Genomic DNA, 27,872 nt, shown 5'->3' on the forward strand with positions numbered 1-27,872 from the left:
GGACTGATGAGTACGATTAATAATGTAATTGTTTCCCTTAGTTTAATTAATTGAAAAAAATAAATTAAATAGTTAATGTTATTAACTAACCATAACTAACTGGGTATTTAATAAAATGGTTGCTCAAAGTTTGTTAGCATCTCATACACAATCATTTTGGAGAAAGAAAATAACTACCCATCCTAGGTGGCAAGAAGACCAATTTTTAGGTAATTGGGTATGGAATCCCGACTGTCATAATCCCACTAGCCATAATGCTGGCAGCTGGATCTCTGGCTAACTCTAACCTAATTTTCCCACAGCTTAAAGCTGGGACCACACAAGTGGGACCTGCTTGGCCAGAAGGAGCCTGCAAAAAGGCTCTTATGCTGCCGCCCACACATACGCGCTGGCGCCACAGCCAACGTGTCCAACTGCCGCATACTGCAATTGGACAGGATGGCGGGATTACCGGATTTTAAGGTGAACACATACATTTTCATTGTATGTGTTCCAATCCGGTTTGCAGTGGCTGGATCCTGTTCTGCAGATCCGGCCACAACGCTGAGTGTGACCCCACACAGTCTACTTCCGGCCAAGCTGTGTGCCCCCATCCTAAGGCTAACTGCCCCCTCCCGCAGCCTAAGGCGGTTAGGATTGTGACTTTTTGATTTTAAGGACATACCATAAAAGTGCTAAAATGTAATGAAGGTAGCTACTTTGGGAACGGCGGTGGTCTGTCTGGCCCATTTATCCCACTAGGGAATTGCTAGGTGCAAATAGTCTGCTGATTCTTTGATGATGAATTTCAGACCTTTTGTTCAGCTTTTTCCCTATGTAGGTCAGTGGTTCCCAGCCATGGGAAATATATGTTGCACAGATGTGTCGTCATACACTATTGCTGCAGTTGGCCAAGCATTCCTTCTCAGTGTGCAAGATCCTGTGCACCTTGACTTGCGTCAAGCCAAGGTCCATTGTATTTTGCATTCGCATCTCCTATTGAGGCTATATGCGTGAGGACACATCTATAGGCTATTTGCTTGTGATGCGTTAAAAAAATTAGGGGAAATTAAGGTACTCTTTACTTAGAAGGGCGCCAGCGATGTAGATCGCGGTTGTTGCGGTTAAAAAAAAATCGGGGGCATCGCGGCCAGTACATTAACGGCCGCGACGCGACCGACGCGATGCCCGCGATTTCCCATAGGGTTCAATGTTAAATTTTTTTTTTATTGCGATTTTGCCTTCAATGCTTCAATGGACGCGATTTGGCCATAGGAAACAATGTTAAATGGGCCACAGAGGCCAAATAGACACCCTTACCACTTAAATGTCCCCCACAATTTGTAACGCCACCCCACGATCCACGCGAACCCGAAGCGTGGCGAGCGCAGCGAGCCCGCGAGGGAAAGCGGTACGCGTCCTCCGACCTTTTCATACCCCCACTATCCACGTCGGCGTGGAGTTGAGAATAAATTAGTGTGGCGAGCGCAGCGAGCCACCGAGCCCGAAGCGTGGCGAGCGGACGCGGATACCTTCCCAGATAAACGCGGCCCTACGCGGGCTTCACAGGTATCCGCGTCCCCTCGCGGGGCTCGCTGCGCTCGCCACGCTTCGGGCTCGGTGGCTCGCTGCGCTCGCCACACTAATTTATTCTCAACTCCACGCTGACGTGGATAGTGGGGGTATAAAAAGGTCGGAGGACGCGTAACGCCGCCCCTCGCGGGCTCGCTGCGCTCGCCACGCTTCGGGTTCGCGTGGATCGTGGGGTGGCGTTACAAATTGTGGGGGACATTTAAGTGGTAAGGGTGTCTATTTGGCCTCTGTGGCCCATTTAACATTGTTTCCTATGGCCAAATCGCGTCCATTGAAGGCAAAATCGCGATCGAAATTTTTTTTTACATTGAACCCTATGGGAAATCGCGGGCATCGCGTCGGTCGCGTCGCGGCCGTTAATGTACTGGTCGCGATGCCCGCGATCCCCACGACGGGCGCCCTTCTAAGTAAAGAGTACCGAAATTAAATATAAATATATATTCACTATTTATTCTTATTTTCTATTTGAACTATATTTTTAATAGCCGTCATCCATCACACCATTAATTCTTATGACAAAACCAGCCTCCTAGACTCACTCACATGTCAGGAAATCACTGAGTAGAGCTGTACAGAAGTTCTCTATTACTGGCAATTATTAACCAACTGTTATTAGCGTCACTGGAATGCCACAGATGTTCCAGTACTTATATATATGTAATATCAGAATAATGCCTCATTTGTCGAGCCTGTTAGGTTCTGCAGCTAATGCATGTGAATTGTTGCTATTTACGTGATAACAGCAAACATTAGCGTTGTATCTTGTGTGAACCATCAGGTCAATTAATAATGCTTAAAATACACCTTAATCTGCTCTACAGCAACACAATGTGTGTCTGGCCTAGCTAAAGATACATCTGAGCTGTGATAAAGAAGAAATGGAAACATATATGTAGGGCAGCGACTTTTATTTGAGATTACAAACATCCTAACCGTAACAGGAGCTGAATGTGAGTGTGGCAATCTAATTCATTTTATAGGCGGTCAGTGGTACCAAATATAGGTAAATTTCTAGTTTCATTGGTCTGGTTTGATAACATTTTGAGGTAGGTATTAAGGTTCCGTTAGATTTAAGGGTGGGTACTCTGTCTTTACAAAATATGGCCTTTGAAGGGCAGTCCACCTTAAGTTCTAGTTCACCACAGTCTTCTCCAACATTGAATTGGTACTAGGAATGCCAATCCCAGGCCATGTTTTCAATCCTGGGATTCGGGATTGGAAAATGCTCAATCTTGGGATTCCCGGGATCACAGGTTTGGCCTCCCTAATAAATAAAATAAAAAAAACACCCCGCTCCCCACATTTTACTCACATGGTCGGGCAGGCTGTGCACCCGGGAGTGGCAGAGCATGTCTGAAAGCTGAAGAGTGGCGGTACATGGGTGCAGCGATGCAGAACGATGTGACCGTCACAATAATATGGGACTTTCCTACTGAGATCTACCCACAGCCCATATTTTTCAGGCCACCTGTGGATCTGTAGAATGTGTCGATTAGGAATGAATGCAGCATGTTTAAATATGTGACCGCTAGTAACGACTGCACCTGTGCACCAACTAGGGGGTCAGGGAAATGTGTCAGGTAGTAATGACTGCACCTGTGCACCAGCTGGAAGACCGGTTTACCAGCCCCTTACAGTACCTGCCTCACTGTTTCCTTAAATGCATAAAAATTTGATTATTTGCATAAAATTGTAAAGAAAAATATGTAATTTTAATGTTTAATGTTTTTTATTGTGTGTGGGTGGCTGTGTGACCAGCTAGGCAGCTGATCGTCATTATACTGTCCTAATGATGGGCCTTTTTTATTAGAATTTTTAGAGCCTTACCTCTATGCCAGGCATGGGGAGCCTTTTGAACAACACATCCCAGCATGCCCTGCTACAGTTTTGCTATTGGCCATGCTAAAACTGTTGCAGGGCATGCTGGGATGTGTAGCTCAACAACAGCTGGACGGCCGAAGGTTCCCCGTCCCTATGCATGTCCATTGTTATTCTGGCCCGGGGCTTGTACCGTTGGGGTTGGGCAGCACAAACTGTCCTGGAATCAAGATGAAACCCCTGACACAGAGGACAGTTCAGGGGTTAGGCTGCAGCTGACCCAAGTGCCTTCATTTTTGTCCTCCATCATTCTTCATGTTGGGCATATTTATTCCGAGCGGAGATAAAACAGGTGTAATAGTACTAAAGTTCTCTCTGCTAGATTTCTCTTTCCTAGGAGAGAAAAAATATCTGATGCTGTTTTGTGTCTTAACCTGATGTCCCTGACACTTTGATAAATTGTCTTTTAGCTGTTTGTGTAATTAATAATTGCAGCGCACAGCATACTAATGGGCCAGAGGGCCTCCATGTATCCATGTGTAGTAGCAGTTATCGAAATGAAAGGGGAACTAATCAATTCTTTCAATTACATAGATCAAAAGTTCAATCAAATTAAAATACGGTACACCCTCTGTTTATAATTAATTATCATTTTTACAGGTAGCATGTTAATACTGATTTATTGATTTGTATGTCTGTAGCATTGTATAGAAAAGAAAGTGCGCCCATACCATATATGTCAATATTAATGTTGTGCCTAGGGAGGGCCTGATTCCTAAATTAGCCCCTTTGTCCACCCCAATTGGCTACCTGACCCACCCAGTAACCAACAAAAATCTCTCTAACCATCTATCATATAATACCTATAATTAGGTTAAATGACATTGATTCCGCAATTATTTTGTATACAGCAAGTAAATCACCAGTACATATGCCATTGTGAGTAGAGATCCAATTCCTCCCGGGTAAATCTTTCCACCTTACATATATTAGGAGGACAGGAAGTGCCAACCTGACCTTGGGTGTGCCCACCTGACCTTGCGCCATTGTAGCAGTGACTGACTCTCCCTGGCAGGGAACAAACAATGGATAACAGGCAGCAGACCGTTAATGAGGATAGTGCCAAATGTGTTCTGGGAACTACAACTGTTCCCTTCCTCATAAGTTCCAGGTTGTAGCAGGATCCATCTCTATACCTATACTTGGCTACATTGTCATTATTTATTAATGTGTCCTCTTTAACCATTGGCTTTAGAACTTGCAGTACAATAAACGCTGTCGTTGTAAATTTAAACCAATACGATTATTAATATATGATGCTTACCTAATTGAATAATCTAGATACAGTAATTCATGATAGTACCGGTAGTGTCCCCCATACAGTTGACCTGATGTATTCTATAATCATTAATGCCCCATATCAAATAAAGTGGGGACAGAGTTCTACATTTATTCCACAATGATAGAACGTACAATCCTGCCCATTAAACCTTGTTGCTGTCAGTATATTTACAATGAATACGTAAAATAGTTATTTTGAACTGAAAGTTACTGATCCCTATGCCAAGAAAATGGCCCAGCCATATAAACCCAGGGCACTGTTATGTCCATATTTTAGTCCATTCATACTTCATTATCTTCGTCTTGTCCCTTCTGTATTTTGGGGTGATGCATCAGACGTTGAAGAGAGATACAATGCAAAGCAATCAGCTCCTGTCATATTTAACACAGCCTATAACATTGCAGTTAGGAGCTGATTGGTTGGTAATTTATCACTTTCCACTTTATAACTCTCCAACATTTGATACATCTAGTTACATTGTGTTTCTGTAATCATTTAGGCCCCATACACACTAGACAATAAGGCTCAACCGCCAAGAATGTTAATGATAATGGACAATAATCTTTAGTGACGTCCCCTGCCCCCCTGCGGCTAACATGACGATATAGTTGACATGGAGGATTCAGCACAAGCGATGACAGGAGTGTGAAGGTCATTGTGATGGCAGCACGCATCGTTAGTGATATTGAGCATAAACACTAAGCTTTTTTTTTTTTTTAACGTTATCGCTCAGAAGCCCCTATAATGAGAAATCTCTTTGAAAAAAATCATCTAGTGTGTATGGGGTGAATGGGCGGTTGTGTCTTACTTAACCCTTCGAGTGCCAAGTGAATTTGTCAAGGTCGGTGTGAAAGTTGCCTGTAATAGACCTTATATATAGGAAATATCTCCTTTTTTGAATGCCACATTTTTTATTTTAATTTTATATAACAAATGTGAGTGACGCTGGCATTTTTAATGGATATTTTGCATATCTCTCACAGAGATGTTGGCACTCACAGGGCGGTGTTCAATGCCGCCGGTGAGGGGTTTATTCAGCGAGGATGGTTTGTTTTCAGCGAGGATCATGGAAAACAAACCATCCTCACCATTTAACCCCCTCGCCGGCCACAAATGCAGCGAGCCTCGCCGTTTTGACGGATGGCACTCACCTTTTGCACTTGATGAAAAGAACCAGAGAGGTGGAAACTGCGAGTGAAGGTGGTGGTGGGGGGTGGGTGGGGGAAATCAGCTGAATACTAACCCGCTAGCTATCGGCACTGCTTGTCATCATAGCTCGCCATTTAGCATTGAATATACCACTAAGGGTTAACCATACACGTAGTAGGAACATGACCAATAAGTATACAGGCTACAGTATAAATATTACAACATTTTATGAGGTATATGCAAGCCAACAAAAAAACAATGTAAAAGTAGAGAACCAGTATCTTTTCTGTTCTGGTTTCCTATTTGTTACTGGTGTATACATGCAGCTCTTGGTTAGGCTCTTGCTCTGTCGGAGCATACAGATTTAGCATTCCTCCTATGTCCGTCCCCAGTATAGCCTGCAATTCCTACTTGGTACTCTTTACTTAGAAGGGCGCCCATCTCGGGCATCTCGGGGATTGAATGCACTAAAAAATCAGGTGCGATGCGACAGACGAGATGCCCGAGATTTCCCATAGGGAACAATGTTAAATGTCTCAATTGACCCGATTTTCCTGTTCAATGCCTCAATTGACCTAATTTTTCCATAGGAAACAATGTTAAATGGGCCACAGAGGCCAAATAGGCACCCTGAAGTGAATAATGGCCACCCGAATTGTTAACGCCACCCCACGATCAACGTCAACCCGAAGCGTGGCGAGCGCAGCGAGGCCGCGAGGGGCGGCGGTACGCGTCCTACGACCTTTTCATACCCCCACTATCCACGTCGGCGTGGAGTTGAGAATAGAAAGTGTGGCGAGCGCAGCGAGCCACCGAGCCCGAAGCGTGGCGAGCGCAGCGAGCCCCGCGAGGGGACGTGGATACCTTCACAGGTATCCGCGTCCCCTCGCGGGCTTCACAGCTGTCCGCGTACCCTCGCGGGGCTCGCTGCGCTCGCCACGCTTCGGGCTCGGTGGCTCGCTGCGCTCGCCACACTTTCTATTCTCAACTCCACGCCGACGTGGATAGTGGGGGTATGAAAAGGTCGTAGGACGCGTACCGCCGCCCCTCGCGGGCTCGCTGCGCTCGCCACGCATCGGGTTGACGTTGATCGTGGGGTGGCGTTAACAATTCGGGTGGCCATTATTCACTTCAGGGTGCCTATTTGGCCTCTGTGGCCCATTTAACATTGTTTCCTATGGAAAAATCGGGTCAATTGAGGCATTGAACAGGAAAATTGGGTCAATTGAGACATTTAACATTGTTCCCTATGGGAAATCTCGGGCATCTCGTCGGTTGATCGCACCCGATTTTTTAGTGCATTCAATCCCCGAGATGCCCGAGATTTTTTACTAACGATGCCCACGATCAAAATCGTGGGCGCCCTTCTAAGTAAAGAGTACCTCCTACTTCTCTGGGCTTGGTCCAAATGGCATTATATCTTCCAGATAACAGAGCCCTCAGCCTGGCTGCCCGGGACATTATTCTGTGTAATGCTCTCAGACCAGGCACTCTGCAGAAATGAAATAATTCAATATGTGCAGTGTATTAGATTAAGTGCATTTAGTCTTGGCTGCGCTTCTGCAGTATTACTTTATAAAATGCTTTCTGTCGTGTAGAGATGTTTTATACTCTTGACTTTCAAAGTGGGAAGATTAAAGTTTTTATAGTTGCACTTAAGTAATGAGAAGGATGTAATGCGTCCGTAATAACTTCATTGCGTTGCAACTGTGCCACAAATGCATCTCTGTTGTGTTATGGTTTTGTTTAATGCATGCATCACCTAAATGGCACACCGGTCTTTAAGGGTATCTTGTTCCTGCGCTTGGTTCTTTGCACCACTTGGCTCATCCACTTCCGTTATTGTAACCTGTTCTCTTACACCGTTAATCTTTCGACTCTTCGTTGCTGATTGTTTTTATTAACCATCTTAGATCACTTTGGGCGGGATAAAGTACCAATCAGCTTCCAACTGCCGTTAAACAGGCTGTGTTTGAGAAATTATAGTTAGGAGCTGATTGGTTGGTAATTTATGGCTCCTCCCTATCTTTAAAGATTTTCCCTCAAATTGGCACAATAATTATTGAACAAAATGTAAAAATGTCAGTAAATCCTACAAAAGTTTTCAGGGAGTTGACAACATTTTGAATATTGTTGGTGTTTTCTGTAAGAAGTGGCGTCAGAACTGATATTTTCCTCTCCGTAGCAGTCCCTATAGCGTCTGTGAATGTGGGGACTGCAGTGATACCTCAATAATATGCTCTGTCTTCATTGCCATTATAGGCTATAGTCTACACCAGGCATGTCCAAACTATGGCCCTCCAGCGGTTGTATAACTATAAGTCCCATCATGCCTTGCCACAGTTTTGCTATTAGGGAATGATTAAACTATGGCAAGGCATGCTGGGATGTGTAGTTTCACAACAGCTGGAGGGCCACAGTTTGGACATGCCTGGTCTACACCATGCATGGCCAAACTGTGATGTTATGAAACTACACATACCAGCAGGCCTAGCCATATATTTAGCATTCCCTAATAGCAAAAAAAAAGGCAAGGCATGATGGGACTTTTTTTTTTTTTTTAGTTTTACAACAGCTGGAGGGCCACAGTAACCCAAATGTTTTCGGAGAGGCATCCTTCAGATCCCTCCCCACCAAGCTTGTGAGATAGCTTCACACGTAGCCACGCCCAATTTTTCTTAGGCCACACCCCTTATTTGAGGAGCATGCGATGGGGCCTTGCCCAGGAGTACCGAAACCCACCACCAAAACTTAGAAAGTATGATTAAGTAGATGTTTTAATCTTCTATTTAATTGTAAGACTTATTGCAATACTTACTACAGTTCTGATTAGTAATGTTTGCATCGTGCACCTGTATTTTAACTTTCCAACATGTATTTGCTACTCTCACTTACATACTCACCCAGGCTCCTGGAAGAGTGAGTGGCCTTTCCACATCGTGATTCGTAATACCGGAATTGAGCACCTGTGAGGATATGCAAGGCCATTGTGTCTGTATCTGTAATGAGAGGCAGGACGTAATTGACCCAAATAGTCCACCCCTGTCCCCATCCCTGGCCACCCCAGGCCTCTCCAGGCTTCTCATGTAGAGGATATGACAAAATTCGGTTAGTATAGATACACCCTGGTAAGAAATTAATCCAAGGCCACAGCATTGCAAGGTGTCAATGCTCACCACTGAGCCACTGTGCTATATTTGGCGTTCCATTTGATAAATATAAGGTCCCATCTGAATGAAGCTTGCACTCCCTGGTAAAATGAGTGTGCACAAAAAACAGGGAAATTATGTTTTTTTGTTGTTGTTTAATCCGGTTATAGTGAGTTGAATAAATAGGGGTACATGAATAAATAGGGGTGCAGTACATGAAGCATGTCTCAGTGTGCTTAGATTGCTATTGGAGAATAAAAATAGTACCGATTGCTTTCTCCGGCATGTTCAAACAGAAAGGACACGCTCACTATTGATTTTCCATTTCTCTAGATACTGTAACTTGTTTGCGTTTTGCTAGCTGTTGTCTGATCTCAGTAATCCATTACTGTGGGCATGTCTTTTAATTTCCAGGATTAACAATGAAAAATGTCCTCTGTTCAGTTTTTATAACGTGTTACTCAATGGTTTTTTTTTTACAATGGTTCTATCTCTTGCTTATTAATTATATGAAATGTTACAGAAATCTGTGTAATCTCCGAAATACTTCTTTGTTCACAAGTTACAAATGTGTGTATCAGTGAATTGGCTTTTGCCTTGTGTTTATACCTCTCTGTAAATGTAACAAGGATTACTTTTTCAAAAATTTTAAAAAACAAAACGCTTGTAATACTTTTGAAAGCTTTATACTGGAAACATAACCAGGACGTGATATTATATGTCGGTTGGTCCTAAACATACCTGTATCACGTCGGCCCTACAGCACAGCCGATGGCCAATATATCTATACAGCAGATACTGTATATAGGCTGATCTGGTTTGTGTATGGGAACAGGGATCGCCAGTGCGTACTCACGGTTCAATTCTGTTTTCTATTTAATTTCTATTAGATATGGACTATTCGACCTGCTCTGATTTTCCATTCGATGTGCATTCGATTTTCCATTCGATGTGCATTCGATTTTCTATTAGAATTACAATTAGACTGGCTTCAGGCAGAGATGGACAATGAATTGAATGCTGCAGTGAACACATTAGATTTGCACTATCTACTATTAGATTTCCACTATGTAGTCCTGGCTGCCAAGACAATTTTTCGGTACTTATGTAATATCTGGGCTCACAATTTTTGCATCGCATCGCATGCAATATAGTGCGTACAATTCATGCGATGCGATTTTTCATTGTAAAGACACGATTTTTAATTGTATAGTCACCCATGGGTGATTTCATACTCCCACTATCCAACTAGGCATGGAGTTGATTTTATATAGTGTGGCGAGCCACCGAGCCCGAAGCGTGGCAATACATGTAAAAGTAATCCGCGTCCCCTCGCGGGGCTCGCTGCACTCGCCACTCTTCGGGCTCGCTGCGCTCGCCACACTATATAAAGTCAACTCCATGCGTAGTTGGATAGTGGGGGTATGAAATCACCCATGGTTGACTATATAATTAAAAATCTGGTCTTTACAATGAAAAATCGCATCGCATGCCTTAAGTAGTGGCATGCGATGAAAAAATCGGGCGCCCAGATAATACATAAGTACCAATTTTTCTATTCGATTAACAGATGGAGCAGCTCACATTGGATTCTATTGACTTTCACCAGCCAGCAGAAGGCGGCTCACCGCTGCTCCCCTGTCCTCCCCCTTAGCTGCCCACACCCCCCACTCACCCTGCCCATCTCCCTGAACCAGAGACGGACAGGGAATCCGCTCCCCGCCTTGCTGACAGGGACGCATGTGTGGGTGAGACTCTCACACGTCCCACATCAGTACTAATTGATGCCCAAATGGGAAACAATTGAATTGCTCAGAAAGTCAACCATTCATACAGACATCCAGCCAGGGGGCGCACAAGACAATGGCCCCCTATAAAAAAATATGTATGTGGATGCGAATAAGACCCAAAATTGCATACAAAATGACAGGACTTTCTACCTGTGGTGAAGCATCAAAATTGGCTGCCGCCATAGGAATATTTAGGGACGCCTGTAGCCCCCACTCCAGCTGCAGGACCACTGGCCACCTGAGTCGCCTCTAAGCTAATCAGTGCTAGGAGAAAAGCTTAATATGTCAAATTTGTGCTGTCAAAAATAATTATTACATAAGAGTTAGTACATGCACTTTATTACCATATTCTAATTTTGTTCACTTTCTGTGCTTGGTGCTGAATACATTTAGTAATGCAGCCATCTGTCTGAGAAATGTTGTTTTTTTTTGGATCGTGACTAAATGAATTAGCTGTGATATTCTCAAACTTAGACATTAATTAACTCTACTTACTGAAAGTTGGATACATTTTTAATACCACATTATTTTTTATAGTGAAATACATTCACTTCAGTATAAACCTTTTCCCCTGATTTGTTGGATAGAATTCATTTCCTAAAGTAAAAATTGCAACTAAGCTAAAAAATACCCCAAATAGATATTCTCGGGTCCAGTAGCCATTTACCGGCATTACGACTCATAATGCAGTTTTATTGGATGAAGCACTGATAGTAACTATTGGTATACTTATTATAGTTATCTCTGCGTCCTCTACCTAAGATATGTTGCTTTTTATTTTTTAAACAAAGATTGGGAGTGTGTGTGTGTGTGTGTGTGGGTGGGGGGAGGGGTAGCCAAGGTTGGAGTCAGATAAAATGAAGACGGATAAAGTTCATATTTCAAACATGACTGGAGTTCTTGCTACTAATACGGTTACCTACTTCTTTATATACCTGCTGTAAGCCTTGTACGTGCTACTGTTTCAGAGATGTGTTCAGTATAGCATAACTGGAATGGTAACGTTTTTTGGTGGGGGTCTTTTTTTTTTTTTACGACAACGCTCATTAAATGTTTCCAACACTAGGTTGCATAGGGCTTTCCATTGTGCGTAGATATAGATAGATTTAATTGTTCTTGTCGACATGGTTTTATTAATTTCAGTGTTCAAAATTACAGTAGAAAATTTGCAAAGGATCAGTCCAATACAACAGGACACCATGTAACTGGTAGTAATGGACAGGATGAATGCTTGTGATTATTACACAGTGCAGGAAGTACTGCCACATCCCACTAGGCCTGTGTCCAGGGATTCTGAAGTAGCTCTCCCTCAGCCACTGAAGGGGTATTTGTTCCCCCGTCTCCCAAAGGTGTAGCTCTAACCCCAATGGGGTAGCTCTTCCCCCAGCCGCCAATGAGATTGCTCTCCCCCTCCCATCCCCAAATGTGATAGCTCCACCCCCAGCCCCAATGGGGTAGCTCTCCCCCTCCCAGCCCCCTATGGGGTAGCTCTCCCCCTCCCAGCCCCCAATGGGGTAGCTCTCCCCCTCCCAGCCCCCAATGGGGTAGCTCTCCCCCTCCCAGCCCCCAATGGGGTAGCTCTTTCCCTCCCAGCCCCAAATGGGATGGCTCCCTCCCCCAGCCCACAATGGGATAGCTCTCCTCCTCAGCCCCCCAATGGGATAGCTCCCCCAGCCCACAATGGAATAGCTCTTCCCCCCCCCAGCCCCCATTGGGGTAGCTCTCCCCCCTTCCAGCCCCCAATGGGGTAGCTCTTCCCTACCCCCAGCCCCCAATGGGATAGCTCTCTACCCCCCCAGGCCCCCAATGTGTTAGCTCTTCCCCCAGCCCCCAATGGGGAAGGTCTTCCCTCCCGCCAGCCCCCAATGGGGAAGGTCTTCCCTCCCCCCAGCCCCCAATGGGGTAGGTCTTCCCTCCCCCCAGCCCCCAATGGGGTAGGTCTTCCCAGCCCCCAATGGGGTAGGTCTTCCCTCCCCCCAGCCCCCAATGGGGTAGCTCCCCCCCAGCCCCCAATGGGGTAGCTCCCCCCAGCCCCCAATTGGGTAGCGTCCCCCCCCAGCCCCCATTGGGGTAGCTCCCCCCTGAGCTCCCAATGAGGTAGCTCTTGCCCCCAGCCCCCAATGGGGTAGCTCCTTGTTCCCCCCCAGCCCCCAATGGGGTAGCTCCCCCAGCCGCCAATGAGGTAACTCTTTGCCCCCAGCCCCCAACGGAGTAGTTTTCCTCCGAGCCTCCAACGGGGTAGTTTTCCTCCGAGCCTCCAACGGGGTAGTTCTCCTCCAGCCCTAACGGTGTAGCACTCCCTTCCCTAAAATGACGTGTCGGGATCCCATTCACCACTGTCACATTATCTCCTGATCTTCCTGTATGCAGGACAAAGCTGTCAGGAATCAATTGAGATGTTGAGTGGTTGCCCTCAAATTGAGTCTTTATTGTCTAAATCAGGACAGGTGGGTCTGTAGTCTGCACTCAATGTCCCAATAATAAAATGCAAAATGAAATCACAAATAAGGCCGCAGTCTGCTGAGATCCATGTAAGCAAGGCCCATATTAAGAGTGCGGCATTTGTTCCTTGGTGGGTTCCCTATGGCTTTTTGTCAGTCCCAACATTATGTCAGCTCAGCATTGTACAAATTCTCGTCCGTCTACTGTCATAACCCCCACGATAAATTGCTTCTATTTCCTGACCTGACGCTCTGGGCCAACACTTTGACTCTACTAAATTGGGTCATTCCTTATAGATGTATAAATTCCCCTCCCTGTAAACCCTACTCAGCTCTGTGGGTTATGTTGGGATGTAGTGTATAATAGGGACTTATTCCAACATTTCCAAATTGGTTCGACTGCTGACCGCTCCTGCTCAAAACATATTCTCCCCATTGCTGACTGAGCGACTTTACCGGTTACAAAAACCCGGTATTTAAAACCGTTTTAAAAGAAGGATCCTACACGTTTCCAAGCCAATCCATTTGGCAGTGTCTTTCACACTGCAGCTAGAACCGCTTTAAAAACGGCATATATCGTAATATAGCTCACTGCGGTAGCTCACTGTTTCTGGTATCACCCTGCTAATAAATAGTTCTGGTACCAGATTTGTTTCCGACACCAGAGTGGGCTGGTTATCAAACTTCTGAAAGCTGTAAAAACTTTTGATGGTAGTTTCGGCTGAAAACATCTGGGCCCTGAATTCTCCTCCACTCCTGCAAATTTATACTCTGTGTTTAGAAATGACTGATTAGAGACATCATTACACAAAGTGACGTCTGAAAGAATATAGTCTGTGAGACTACAGGGTGGAAGGGCATTCACATTACTATGATAAAGCCTTAGGGCCTTAGATTCCTAGCCATCGATTATGTTGGCTATTGATCCATTCCCTCCTATGGGCCCATGCACCCTCCTACCGGTACTGTAGTGTGATTTGCCTTTTATCAAACGTGTTGTTTTTCTGTTTTCTGTTTCCTGTTCAAATATGTTTATGGGGGAGATGTCCAAACTTTGAACAGCAATAAATTAGAGAGCGATAAAGTAGCACAAATAAGCTCCTAACTGTCATGTTACAGGCTGTGTTTTAAAATAACAGGAGCTGATTTCTAGTACTATATCACTAGTACATCTGCCCCTATACAGTGTGTTTTTCTTCTCCGATGAAGGGAAATGTATTCCCGAAACGTTAATAAACTGGAGTGTTTGTTGACCACGTATCCTTAGACCTGGAGTGCCGTCCGACCTGGTTTGGAGCAGTAGCAGAAACAAGCTCAAGTAATCAGCAGCACCCGTGATCTCCTGATTCTTAAGCTGTTTCCAGGGCAAAGGGTAAATGCTCTTGATGGTGGTTTAGCTGCCCAAGTGATAGGTCTGGTTGTGGGCTATGGTAGGGACCACTGGAGCGTTTGCAAGAGTTTGTTCTATGAATCCCCGTGTATGTGATCCTTTTTATGATAAAATTATTATAATTTTTTTGAATATTGTAGCAAATTAGGACAGTCCAATCATAATAAACTTCTGTTGAGAGACATACCCATAAGATGGCTTATTCTGCAATGTTTGGGCCACAGGTTCACTTTTTACCAGTTCAGAAGATCCCTTTCCTTATCTGGAAATTCTGGGTACCTAAACCATTATTTTCAGTTCTATAATACAAGAACACGTTCCCCCCACTCTCATCAAATGTGACAGTTTATTTATAGATTTTGATGTTGGCATTAGATTTGATGTATAACTCCCTGATGTTTCCTTGTTATTACGTTCTACCACCATCAGATGTTCGATATGTTCCATGAGGTCTATCATTCCTGCAGGGAATTCTGCTGCTCAATGTACTATAGTGATTAACACAAACAGATGACGTCCACTCCAGAATTAGTCTGGTTCCTTTTGGTTGATTCTCGGTTATTTCTCTGTGAATATAATAGGGTGCTTATGGGAATTTTATTGTTTTGAGTTTGGTTTTCTTTTGAATTATTTTAAATGTCTATTAAAAAAAATTATTTCATACAGTTGCTAAGCTCAATGATGGGCATATAGTATTTGCATTGCTGCCTTTAGAGAACTGGGGACATGAGTTCATTACCTTACCAGGATGCTGTCTGTGTGGAGTTTGGATGTTTTTCCTCACTCCAAAAAATCATGCCCTCCTTGGATTCACTTGGAAGCCCAAATATACCAAGTAAACAAGACAACACTCACAGATCTCTTAGAAGAAGAATGAGCAGGACTCAGGATGAAATATACTGAAACGTTAAATGGAATTAGACTGTTGTCATGCTCATTCTTCTTCGTGACCTGTAAGTGGCGTCTTGTACATGGCCAGCTTGCTTAAAATATGTGCTCGTTGGGCAGCTGCCCAAGGGCCCCCATGTCTAGGGGCATTCAAGCTGGGGCAGATTGGGTTGTGGGCATCTGCCTCCTGAGTATAGAATGCTGCCTGGTCACCATGATTGGGAATCACAAGCATTCTCTTCCTGCTTCCCAGACTGCAAAAAGACAGTGAATGGCTGCCAGCATGCGGATTGGTGGATGGCTGGAGATATCCACCAATCAGAGTGCTGACAGCCATTCACGATATAGAAGCAAGTGGAGAGATGGCATGAGTCCACAGAAGGGGCGTGTTGTGATTTTTTGTTTACAACCAGCCTTCCGCTGAACCAGGGGGACAGCGGCAGGCAGGGAGATGAAAGTCTCCCTGCCTGCCCCAGAATGTTTGGTGGGGTAGGAGGGCTTCCGGGTGCACAGGCAGCACCCGAGTACCTGTAATGTGACTATATATATATATATATATATATATATATATATATATCTCTTTCTTTCTGTGCGTGTGTGTATATAATATAAAATGTGTGCTTGTATAAAGCATATGGATGCTCAGGAGTCAGCTAGCTGTTTTCCACATGAGATGTTCTCCCTGATACATAACAAATGTGCAGAGTGTGTATTGCAGGTTGTGTGAAACACCTATTTTAACGATCAATAACATTTGTTCTGGTCTGTGCACCTGCGCTAGAAGCGTCCGGATATCTTGAATTGTTATTGATTCTCCGTAATCTTCTGCGTTTAACTGTAAATACGGCTGAACTTTTGCTGCCCCTAACAAGCAGTGTGCTGAGCCGTGAGTGGGATTGCGGTAATCAGATGCAGCCAGGCTCCAGAGAAGTGAGATATTGTCACTGCTGTGTGTTTCCAGAGCACCAGACATGGATCCTTCCATTACTGCTCTGGGGATGCTACTGTCACAGCCACCTGTAATTCCCTACGGATAATGTGTATAAAACAGCACAACCTATTAATCTACGGGTAATTCTAAAAATAGATATATTATAAAGCAATTATTAGTACAGGTTGAGTATCCCTTATCCAAAATGCTCGGGACCAGGAGAATTTTGGATAACGGATTATTCCGTATTTCGGAATATTTTAATATTTCAATTATGTATTTTGAAGTATCTTGCATTTATGCTGTATAAACACATAATATACACAAATATATTTTATTACCACATAAAATACACACAAATATATTTTATTACCACATAAAATACACACAAATATATTTTATTTGTTCAAAAAACAAGGTTTCAAAACATGAAACAAAATTTGTGTACTATCTCAGAAATTGAATTTGAATGCCAAGCAATCATTTTCTTGCACATATATAGTGCCAGTTACATATCATGTCCCCAGTGATGCTGTTACAAATGTCCCTAGTGAGTTTTTAGCAAAAAAAAATATTTTTTTTCACTTTCTGGAATGTCTGGTTTTCGGAATAATTCGGATAACGGATATTCGGATACGGGATACTCGACCTGTATTATGAATGGACAGCACAGTTGCTGCAGTGGTTAGCATTACTGCCTCACGGTCATGACTCCAATTTCTGACCAAGGCGTGATATGTGTGGGGTTTGTGTTCTCAATGTGCTCCAGTTTCCCCCACGCTTTATAAATATACTGGTAGATAAACCAGTTTCTGAGAAAGACATAGTGTATATTTGTGTCCATGTGAAAGGTGTTCTAGAGAGTGTTGATAGGTCGACATTGCATCAACCTACCACACGTAGACCGTTGGTCAAACAAAGGGTTTACAGACATGAAAAGGTTCACACGTTTTTCACGTTTTTTGTTGTTGGCCTTTTTCATGCTTCAGAATCCACGTTGACTACAATTGGGAACAATCACCGTGGGAGGGTTCACCCTATAATAATTGGGGGTCCATGCTGACAGGTGTAAGTAGTAACTATTGTCCTTTGCTTAGAAAGCTGTCATCAGGCAGCACTGTATATAGTGCGGATGTATACAGATCTTGTGCTCTGGATTTCTACATTTTTCCTCTACAATAGTTGTTACTTTTTTAAAACGAACCCATCCACAACACCATTTACTTTTCAAGTAACCTAGCAGTAGACCTGCATAAAGCCAGAACCGAACTTCATCCAGCTCCCATCCCCCCCGCTGCATCCTCCAGGATGTCAGGGGCTGCACAGTTAGCGGCAATCATTATCCCCTCCTGTCGGTTTGAGCTGCCTGTTGTGTCATTCACCTGACGTCACTGAGGTTAAACTGGCAGAATAGACAGAGATTCAGGATGACAGTGGAGGTTCTTGACTTTGAGGATGATGTGACGGAGTGTAAGCAGTGTGATAGGAGAGGAGAATTCCACCATCCATAGATTATTTTCATTTTCTTTTATGTTTCTATACTTCCTCCAGGATTCTGAATGCCTTCCGTTCTGCTAGTCTATGGGTGGCCGAACCGGTCCTCGAGATCTGCCACCGGTCCACGTTTTCCAAATCACCTAGCTGGAGCACAGCTGTAGTCATTACTAACTGTCACCTTTTCATACATGCTGCATTCATTCCTACTACTGATCCACAGGCTGCCTGAGACACAGGAACTTTTATTAGATCTTGAGGACAGGTTTGGCCACCTCTGTGCTAGTCCTGTTATCCTGCAGAAAGGCACAGCTGAAGTAATAGAGCTTCTGTAATATTCAGCGCATATACATCCCATACTCTTATCACAGATAAAAGCCCTTCACAAACATTCAACTTTGGTATAATATAATGGATATATATGTGGATGGGATAGCAGGAGTCAGAATAACAACGAGACCGGCGCTGGTATGCCGACATGCGGATGCCGACGCGGGAATCCCAACTGCTGGCATTCCGAATTGTAAGTGTGTAGGGTGGGTTAGCTAGTTAGGCTGGGTGGGGAGGGGGGGGGGCTAGGTTTAAGCACTAACTGGGGGCTTTAGGGTTAGAAGAAGGGGGTGAGGCTGCAGGCAGAAGGGTTAGTCTTAGCATACCTCCTAACTGTCCTTATTGTCACAGGACAGTCCTGTTTTTTTGGGACTGGCCCACGTCCCACCCACGGCCGGCAGTTTCTTGTGGGGGGGGGAGCAGATGGGAGATGGGAGATGCGTACAGTGTCTATACACAGGGCAGGGGGACAGTAGTCATGGCCAGCATGGCCAGCAGCTCACAGAGTGCTGGACCTGCCCTCAACAGTGATGGAAATGGGGGTGTGGCCTTGTGATCGCATAATTTCTGCAAAGCCATGCCCCTTAACAGGAGGCCACACCCCTTATCCAGGAGCACCCGATAGGAGTCCACACGGAGGTCCCGCTGTGACATTTTGAAATGTATGGAGGTATGGGATTTTAGGCATCAGGTTATGAAATAGGGTTAGGTACTAGCAAAGAGGATTAGGGTAAGGTTACAGGGAGGGATGATTAGGGGAGGGCAGGCGTAAGGTAGTATACTGTATATACCGGGCCCCTCTCAGGGTTCTTTGCATCAGTATCCTTACCATCTGCCTCCCCAACGCCGGTCATTTGTATGTATTCCATTCACATGAAAAGAAAATCTGTGTAGTTACATTATGACATGATAATTGATCATCTAATCCTTATCAAGTCTAAAATGTGATAATTAACAACATGAAATCATGTGTGAATAAGAACGCACATCGGCAGTGCTACCTTCATATTAATACAGGTAATTAGTGCTAGGTGCTGCTAATTAAGTGCACCTGATTATCGGATCATCAGGCTGCACCATCACCTGAGTATAAATGAAGAACCTTTAATTGTGTAGTCTGGAGTGTTCCAGCTTGTGCTAACACCGGGCGCAGGAGACCTAGACATCTGCAAACGCTACAGGGCTCCCGTAACACTGTCTGCGCTAAGTCGATCCATGTCTCCCATCCAATACTGGACAAGCATGGATTGTATAGAGCGGTAGCAAGAATGACTCTTATTTCCCAAAAATTATTGCGGACGGAAGGATGGGAAAATATTTACATTAATTTATTCCTTTGGCATCCATGAACATCCAGCTTTATCTGTGCTGTACTTTAGAGCTCTGGGGGAAAATATGACTACACTGAATCCGTCTTTTATATAACCACAGAATAGCAGAGCAGCGTTGATCACCATCTACCCCAACCTACCCCCTTCTCGTGGAACACTACGACCGGTGGGTGGGACAGCAGGACAATCTCCAAATAGCATGACAGTTCGGAGGTATGCTCATTACTAATTTGTATGGTGCTTCAATCAAACGGCTCCTAACTTTGGAAAAATGGCAGGAGCTAACTGGTTGGAGCCCAATTTAAGATTAGTAATGAGTGGTAACAAGAGTATCACCCCTTGTTAAATCTGCACCACAGGACATTAGTTGCACTGGGGCAGCCAGCAGGGGCTAATGTAATAAATTGATAAGGTGGCGGCATGTGTGATGGCAGAGGGTTGGCAATCCATATTTGTAGGACGGAGGGAGGACCATACAACTCTTAAGCTGGCCATACACTTTTCACCCAATTCTGACGAATCAGTCCAATACATTGGGTGGAAAGTGGCGAAATCGCAGGTGTTTGACATTAGATCTGATCCGATGCGCGGTCCCGGAGATCAGACCTGTTTGCACATCTGACCTCCGACTTGGAAGCCTCCCGGTGGCGGGGAATGGGATCACATGCGATATATCACATGCAGAAGGACCGCAATGATCTATCATTCTACCGGGGAAGCTCCCAGTGGCTCAAGAGAGATCGGTTGCGACTTCTGCTGGGGAGAAGTCACAGTAGTGTATGGGGGCTTGATTGTGTGTTTATGCGAAGCTGTGGCAGTCAAGCCCGTCCCAGAGGCCAATGTCCAGACCTGCAAGAGGCAGGGAGGACTGTGAAACTTTATATGAATTTTGCAGACTAGCTGACCATTTATATTTAGGGTCCAAGAAGTAAGGTAGTGGCCTGAGTGCGATGACATGCTTTTGTTTTGTTGCAGTCTGGAGAGATACGGCTCTGTGAGGGCCAATGTTGTCTGGCGTACATCGCTATGGCCCCTACACAGGGCGATGTAGGGGCATTTTCTAAGGGATCAGATCAGATCGCTTAGAAAATGCCCTGAAATCAACCCGCGTGTAGGGGCCATAATACTCTCTTTTGATTGCTTAAAGTTGGGAGAGCATAATAAAAAAGTAACTTTCACGTCCTATACCTTGGCCGGAGATACGTTCCTGACTGCTAGCCAGTACTCTTCTATTAACATTCATTGTGGATTCCCTAATGGTCCATGTATTATCTTTTACAAAGGTTACTGCAATAACTGATGCAAATACATAAACCCCCCCCCCCCCCCCCCATTACTCTATGTTGAACTCTAAACTGAAATATCTCCCCTTCTGCAAAGAACCTGAATGGCTCCTTGTATATCTGGAGAGGTTCTTGATACATTTTTATGTAAATTGTCATGAATCCTGGATATATTGTTGAAGATGGCCTATTTTTTGTAAAGTCCCTATTTTTGTAAATATAGTTAATATGATGGAAAAAGTCCCCTGCAGAGCATGTAGCGTTACGGCTTGCCGGGCTGCAGCACAATTAGATGCCGGTTGTATTACGTGCCCCTAGTTGATTCTGTTTGGGTTACGCCAAGCAGGTAGTGTCTCATGTTTCCACAGCTGAGGGATTGATTACTTCAGCCATTGAGTCCCGAGCAAACAATGCATCATCGTGAAAAGGGCATGTTTACAGCACTGAACAATCACCATTCTCTCCGTCCCGGAGGATCAGCTGTACGTGTGTGTTTATTGTTCAGCATAAGTGCCACCCGGACTATTATTTACATTCATCTCTCTCGCTTTGTTGTCCCTGCAGATATGTGTCACCAAGATGTCTACACGGAACTGCCAGGGGATGGACTCTGTGATCAAACCACTGGACACCATTCCTGAAGACAAGAAAGTCCGTGTTCAGAGGACTCAGAGTAGTTTTGACCCATTCGAAAAAGCTGCAAACCAGGTGAAGAGAGTGCACTCAGAAAACAATGCATGCATTAACTTTAAGAGCCCGCCCGCGGGGAAGGAATCTCCCAAACTCAGACGACATTCAAGCCCCAGCTCGGTAAGAGTGTGCAGTGTTGGAGCCTGGTGTTATCAGGACCGCTGATATTCTGTGGACGTAAGAGTGTCCAGTGTCTTGGTGGGAAGGATGTCACCTTAATCAGCACAACTGTACGGGTGCCCCATCCCTGGATCCGCCAATTCACTATTACATCCAAAGTAGTATTTGGGTACTTGTTTAGTTTCACGGCTGCACTTCCCAGCAGATCGCATCGTATGCAAATATCGCACGAGATTTGCATGCTATTTGAACACGATTCGATCCACGATGCGATTTAGCACACCCCCACTATCCACGTCAGCCTAAAGCGTGGCGAGCGCATGCGTTAAGTGTCCTCCCGACCTGTTCATACCCACTATCCATGTCGGCGCGGAGTTGATTTTATAAAGTGTGGTGAGCGCAGCGATCCCCACGAGGGGACGCGGAAAACGAGCATGAAGCTTGGCGAACGGACATGAATTACTTGACGTGTAATCCGCGGCCCCTCGCCACGCTTCGGGCTCGTTTTAAGCAGACCCTCGCGGGGCTCGCTGCCTTCGCCACGCTTCGGACTCGATGCGCTTGCCACACTTTATAAAATCTACTCTACGCCGATGTGGATAGTGGGGGTATGAACAGGTCGGGAGTATGCGTACCGCGTCCCCTCGTGGGGCACACTGCGCTCGCCACGCTTTGGCCTGACGTGGATAGTGGGGGTGTGTTAAATCACATTGCAGATCAAATCGTATCCAAATATCATGTGCGATTTGCATACAATTTACATACGATCTGCTGGGAAGTGCCGCCGTGAAACTAAACAAGTACCAGTATTTGTTTCTTTTTTTATTTGTTTATTATTTTGACTTTACAGAAACAGAACAGATTTTGGATAATTTAAATGTTTCCTTTAAACTGTGGACACACGGGCCAATTCCGGCGGTTGTCGGGACCCAGCAGGGTGCAGGCATTGGCTGGCAGGGAGGGACAGTGGGGTCGCAGCAGGAAGCGGGTGCTGTATAGCACGGCGCGATTTGCACTATGTGATGTGCGATTTTGAGTATATAGTCCAAATCGCACCGTGTGTCCACCTCTTGTGTGAAATGTGAAAGTCCCTGGAATTGCTTAGAATAGGATAGATTAGTGTAAATAAGTGATCAAGAGCACACGGATGATTTATAGGAGAAAGTTCTGTGCAAAGGGACTAATTCAGCATGGATCCCTAATTAGAGATTTTGCAGTCCATTTGATCATTATACGATTGCGATTGCACTAAGCATTGAAAAGTGATAAAATGGAAGGTGATAATGCACCAGCCAATCAGCTACTATCTGTCATTTTTCAAACACAGCCTGTGACATGGCAGTTACAAGCTGATTGGCTGGCTGTTTATCCCTCTCCATTTTATTACTTTTCAAGCTTAGTACATCTGGCCCTTATTCTTTCTGCTTGGACAGCAGCTTTTTGATCACAGGCAGCTGCTTTTCGTCTAACTACTGTACTCTAGCAATCGGTGCTGAATTAGGCCCAAAGTGCGGAAGCAGAACACAATGATAAATAGTTTTTACAGTACATTACAGTTAAACTAACTCTGAAAAATCTCCATGGTTACCGCGTGATTTTAAAAGTCAAATCTTTGTTCTGTTACCAATACCATAGCGATTATTAATGTTTTGTCATTTGAGCTGATTTCAGCTCGAAAGCTGCCCAGTGTGTAGGCGGCAGCGATGTGTGCTGATGTGCGCTCCTGCATCATCGCCGGCAGGAGCGATGGGGTGGACGGCTTTCCATAGCGTTCACCCCTGGAAAAATCACTAAAATGGGCAAAAATCGCTCAGTGTGTATGCACAGAGCGATTTCAAGCCCAGCGATTTTACCTATCATCGGTCAGCAAACACGCTGGGCAAAAACACCCAGTGTGTATGCACCTAAAGTCTGTGTATAACATAGCTGTACATGCAGTAACCTCAATAGGGGGAATTCAGTAAGTGCGGTTTGTCTCGTGCAAATTCGGCCGTGCAAACAAATCGCCGCCAGTTGAATTACACCGAATATGTCCACCATGCTCTCTTTTGGTATCCAGTTGATAGGTCGACAGTAGGACCAACACAAGCGCTGGGTACAAGTACAAACACTGATCTCCTAGTGTGGATGTCACAGGCGATAAGTGTTGAAATCAGATTCTCACTTGCAAACAGTATGGGTCTGACAGATGTAGGTGATCACCTCCCTGGACGCATGCAGCAGACAGACACTTACTTTAGAGTTCTGTCTCGCGTTCACATAGCGTGTTCTTTATCAGGGAAATGACCGGCATACATTCATCTGTATATCAAGCTGGAGCGGCACTTACTTTTTAATCCAGTCTCGCGTATACGTAACAGGTTCTTTAATGGACCAGATATTCACAGCTTGAGCAGGGGTAACACTTTATTCCACACGGTAAAAATCACAGGAAAATGTGGGACACAGGCAAACACAAGGAGGCGTAGATGGTCCGGCGGGTTCGCGCTGCAGACGCTTCCAAACGATCCTTAGTCCCTTCTATGTAAACGCTGCTGAAGTGAGCAGGTGAGATGGCGTCAACGCGTTTCGGAACCGGAGTTCCTTTATCGATAAAGGAACTCCGGTTCCGAAACGCGTTGACGCCATCTCACCTGCTCACTTCAGCAGCGTTTACATAGAAGGGACTAAGGATCGTTTGGAAGCGTCTGCAGCGCGAACCCGCCGGACCATCTACGCCTCCTTGTGTTTGCCTGTGTCCCACATTTTCCTGTGATTTTTACCGTGTGGAATAAAGTGTTACCCCTGCTCAAGCTGTGAATATCTGGTCCATTAAAGAACCTGTTACGTATACGCGAGACTGAATTAAAAAGTAAGTGCCGCTCCAGCTTGATATACAGATGAATGTATGCCGGTCATTTCCCTGATAAAGAACACGCTATGTGAACGCGAGACAGAACTCTAAAGTAAGTGTCTGTCTGCTGCATGCGTCCAGGGAGGTGATCACCTACATCTGTCAGACCCATACTGTTTGCAAGTGAGGATCTGATTTCAACACTTATCGCCTGTGACATCCACACTAGGAGATCAGTGTTTGTACTTGTACCCAGCGCTTGTGTTGGTCCTACTCCGGATTGTTTTGTATTGCTGAATTGGGAGATAGATGGTCTCCAGGACCTATTAAGCTGCTTATTATTCATTTAATTTTGTGTACATTTCACGCCAGGTTGCAAGTCCTTTTTGTTTGATAGGTCGACAGTGTCTAGGCCCACAATCGATAGGTTGACACATGGAAAAGGTCGACAGGCAATAGTCAACACAAGCAAAAGGTTGATGTGCTAATAGTCTATATGAAAAGGTCAACTTGAGTTTTTCAGACCGACTTGTTCTTCCTTCTGCATCCATGTCGGTGTAGAGAGATTATAATAGCATGAGCCGGAAGCATGGCAAGTAAGCAACTTACACGGAGGTCCATGTCGACATATGCCGCGTCAGTACCAGACACATGTTGTGTAAATAACTGGAAGCAGACTGGTTTATTGGGTACTTAGGGTTAAATATGTGTCCAACCCAATAACTTGAAAAGCCTATAGACCAGGACAGGCCTACCTGCGACTCCAGATGTTGTGAAACTACAAATCCCAGCATGCCTTGCTACAGTTTTAACACTCCCTTATAGCAAAACTGTGGCAAGGCATGATGGGATTTGTAGTTTGACAACATCTGGAGAACCACATTTTGGCCAGGCCTGCTATAGACCACATAAATGTGTCTTTGGTTTCTTATACAGATGTGCTCTCCCTCATAGTTACCACAGTCACGTTACACAGCCCTTCTAGTTGAGTCTAGTCCCGAGTGTGTTTTCACAATGCTATGACAATAAGACACCTTTTCATGGAAAAAAAGATGCTCGCCACTGGCCAATCACACAGGAGCTGGCAGCTCTCATGCACCCTGTGTGCCGCGACTTATTACATACAAAGGCTAGAGGAGGAAGGTTTGCATCTGTATGGTTTTTATTGTATTGCATAGACGTTATGCAATGAAACAACCCTCAAAAAGAAGTCTTATGCCTGCAGCGCACAGTATGCACCTGGGAGGCCCTGTGGTCTCTGCAGTCACGTTCTCCTTCCCTTCATTCGCGCTCAGTGACCTCCGCTTACAGCGATGCAATTGCAGCGTTCCGGGGCGGTGAATTCGGTCAGGGATAGGAGCCCAGCTGCCCATTCCCAACGCTTCACTGCCTTTATTTAAGCAATAAAATACATGTAAATGCTGCTTTTATTGCATTTTCTCCATGACATCTCCAGCGCAGCGGGAGACATTGACGTCAAAGAGGGTGGTAAGAGATAAAGAGTTGGCCGAGGGAATTACAGCTGGGCCGGATGGGTCAGAGCGTGTTAATGGAAGTAAATCTAAGATAACAGACATGATAATAGCTTTGTTGTTTGGGTTACGTACATTCATCCACCTGCCAGGCAGAACACCATTACCCCCACTTTACTTTCCCGAATTTCGGCACCACAATTTAATCCAGTAAAAGGCTACGTGATATTTTTCTAGGGGTTCTCATAATGAGCCCTCGGCCCAACAAGGAGCCGCACCTTTAGGACACAGCCATTGGATTCAATTACAGCACACTGGAGTATCAATTGTTTTGGGTCATAAAGTCGACACATGAAATATGTGGACATGGCTAATGTCGACAGGGTCGGAAGGTCAACAATCAAGGTCGACATGAGTTTTTCATGTGTTTTTTGTCCTGAATGTCGACATGGACACCATTGACCTTAGCCTTGTAGACCTATTTCATGACCTAGGTTTTCACATCCTATCCCTGTCGACCTTCTTAGTGTCGACCTTTTAGAATATTTTAGATTATTTTGTTTGTCCCCCCCCCCTTTATTTATACTTACCTCGTACCCCGATGCCTACAGCGGCCATCGGACTCCTCTTTAGCGGCATCCCCGGTCCCAAGGATGCATTACTCAGGTGTGCCGGTGATGTCAACAGCGCAATGCATACTTGGGACCGGGGATGCTGCTCTAGAGGAATCTGATGGATGCCAGGGAACTCTGTGGATGTCGGGGGACCAGGTGAGAATGTTATATAAAAACCTCTGAAATCCGGCATAATCTCTTATGCAAAATGCTCATGGTCCCAAGCATTTCATATAAGGGATACTCAACCAGTACAATGACCATAAATAATTTGAATTGGTCCTATACCACCACCCCATGGCACCCCCTGCAATGGTCTTAAGGCACCCCAGGGTGCCACAGCACACAGTTTGGGAACAACTGGATTAGAGAGAGACCATTAAGCACTCGCCCAGTGTATAGGTGTGGTTGCCTTTTGGTTGGTTGAGCTGGTCAGAAATACTCCACATTCAGGATCAGGCCAAGAAACCGTGTGAAAAGCAGCCAAATCGCATGTGTGTAACATCTGATGCGAGGTCCCTCACACCTCATAACTGAGCTATAGATTGAACCTGCGGCACATAAGATAAATGTCAGTCGCAGCTGCGATAAGTCCGATCCGATTTCACTTGAACTCACCCGGCCGCTCCCCGGTAGTCCTTCCGTGCTATTTTTACATGCAGTAAAGCGCAAGTACAAAATGGCATATCAAGTGCCAAATCGGAGGGAAGATTCCAGGGAGAAGCCAGGGGAGTTGACGAGAAATCGTAACCGATATGTGCCACCGACAAATCGTGCTAGTGTATGGGGGCGTTAAGACTGTGATGGGTGCAGGGAGTCTCGGCCCACAGGTTCATTGGTATGGGGGTGGGTTATTGACCCCGTGCCATATATCCTGCAGCGGTGAGAGGTGTGGTGGGAACTCCATCCTATACCTGCTGCTGGCAGCACCATCTTTTGGCCAATAGTGTACCCCCAAAATAACTATCCCTTATTCAATCAAATCGCAGGACCAGCAGCTTCATTAGGAACTCGTCCCAACAAGGACATTGTCAGTAAAGTGGTAGCTGCCTCTTCCTGTCTACAGCCACAGATGTGTCCACATATATCTATCCTCCATGTGCCAAAGCCAAGTTTTCTTGGGGTAACCCTGTAGCGTAGCATTTCGTATTTAGGAACAGCCACATACAAAACATAGGCATGCCGCAAATCATTTTAATCAGCAGAAGCTGCTGCTGCTTTCTTATTTGCATATC

At 45.0% G+C, this 27,872-nt stretch overlaps 1 protein-coding gene across 3 annotated transcripts in view; it reads left to right on the top strand.

The window, feature by feature from the left end:
* The window catches only part of CDK14 (cyclin dependent kinase 14), a 505,408-nt gene that overhangs the window by 91,433 nt on the left and 386,103 nt on the right, over positions 1 to 27,872 (top strand). For 2 of the 3 annotated variants that reach the window (XM_083189415.1, XM_083189417.1), the window contains one exon: positions 21,473 to 21,718. In XM_083189415.1, the coding sequence (XP_083045541.1) occupies positions 21,473 to 21,718 (246 nt within the window). The remainder of the gene's footprint in view (positions 1 to 21,472; positions 21,719 to 27,872) is intronic. The other variant, XM_083189416.1, reaches the window with a different exon arrangement.

Source organism: Crinia signifera, chromosome 5, assembly GCF_055691185.1.
Source record: "Crinia signifera chromosome 5, ASM5569118v1, whole genome shotgun sequence".
Classification (NCBI taxonomy): Eukaryota; Metazoa; Chordata; class Amphibia; order Anura; family Myobatrachidae; genus Crinia; species Crinia signifera.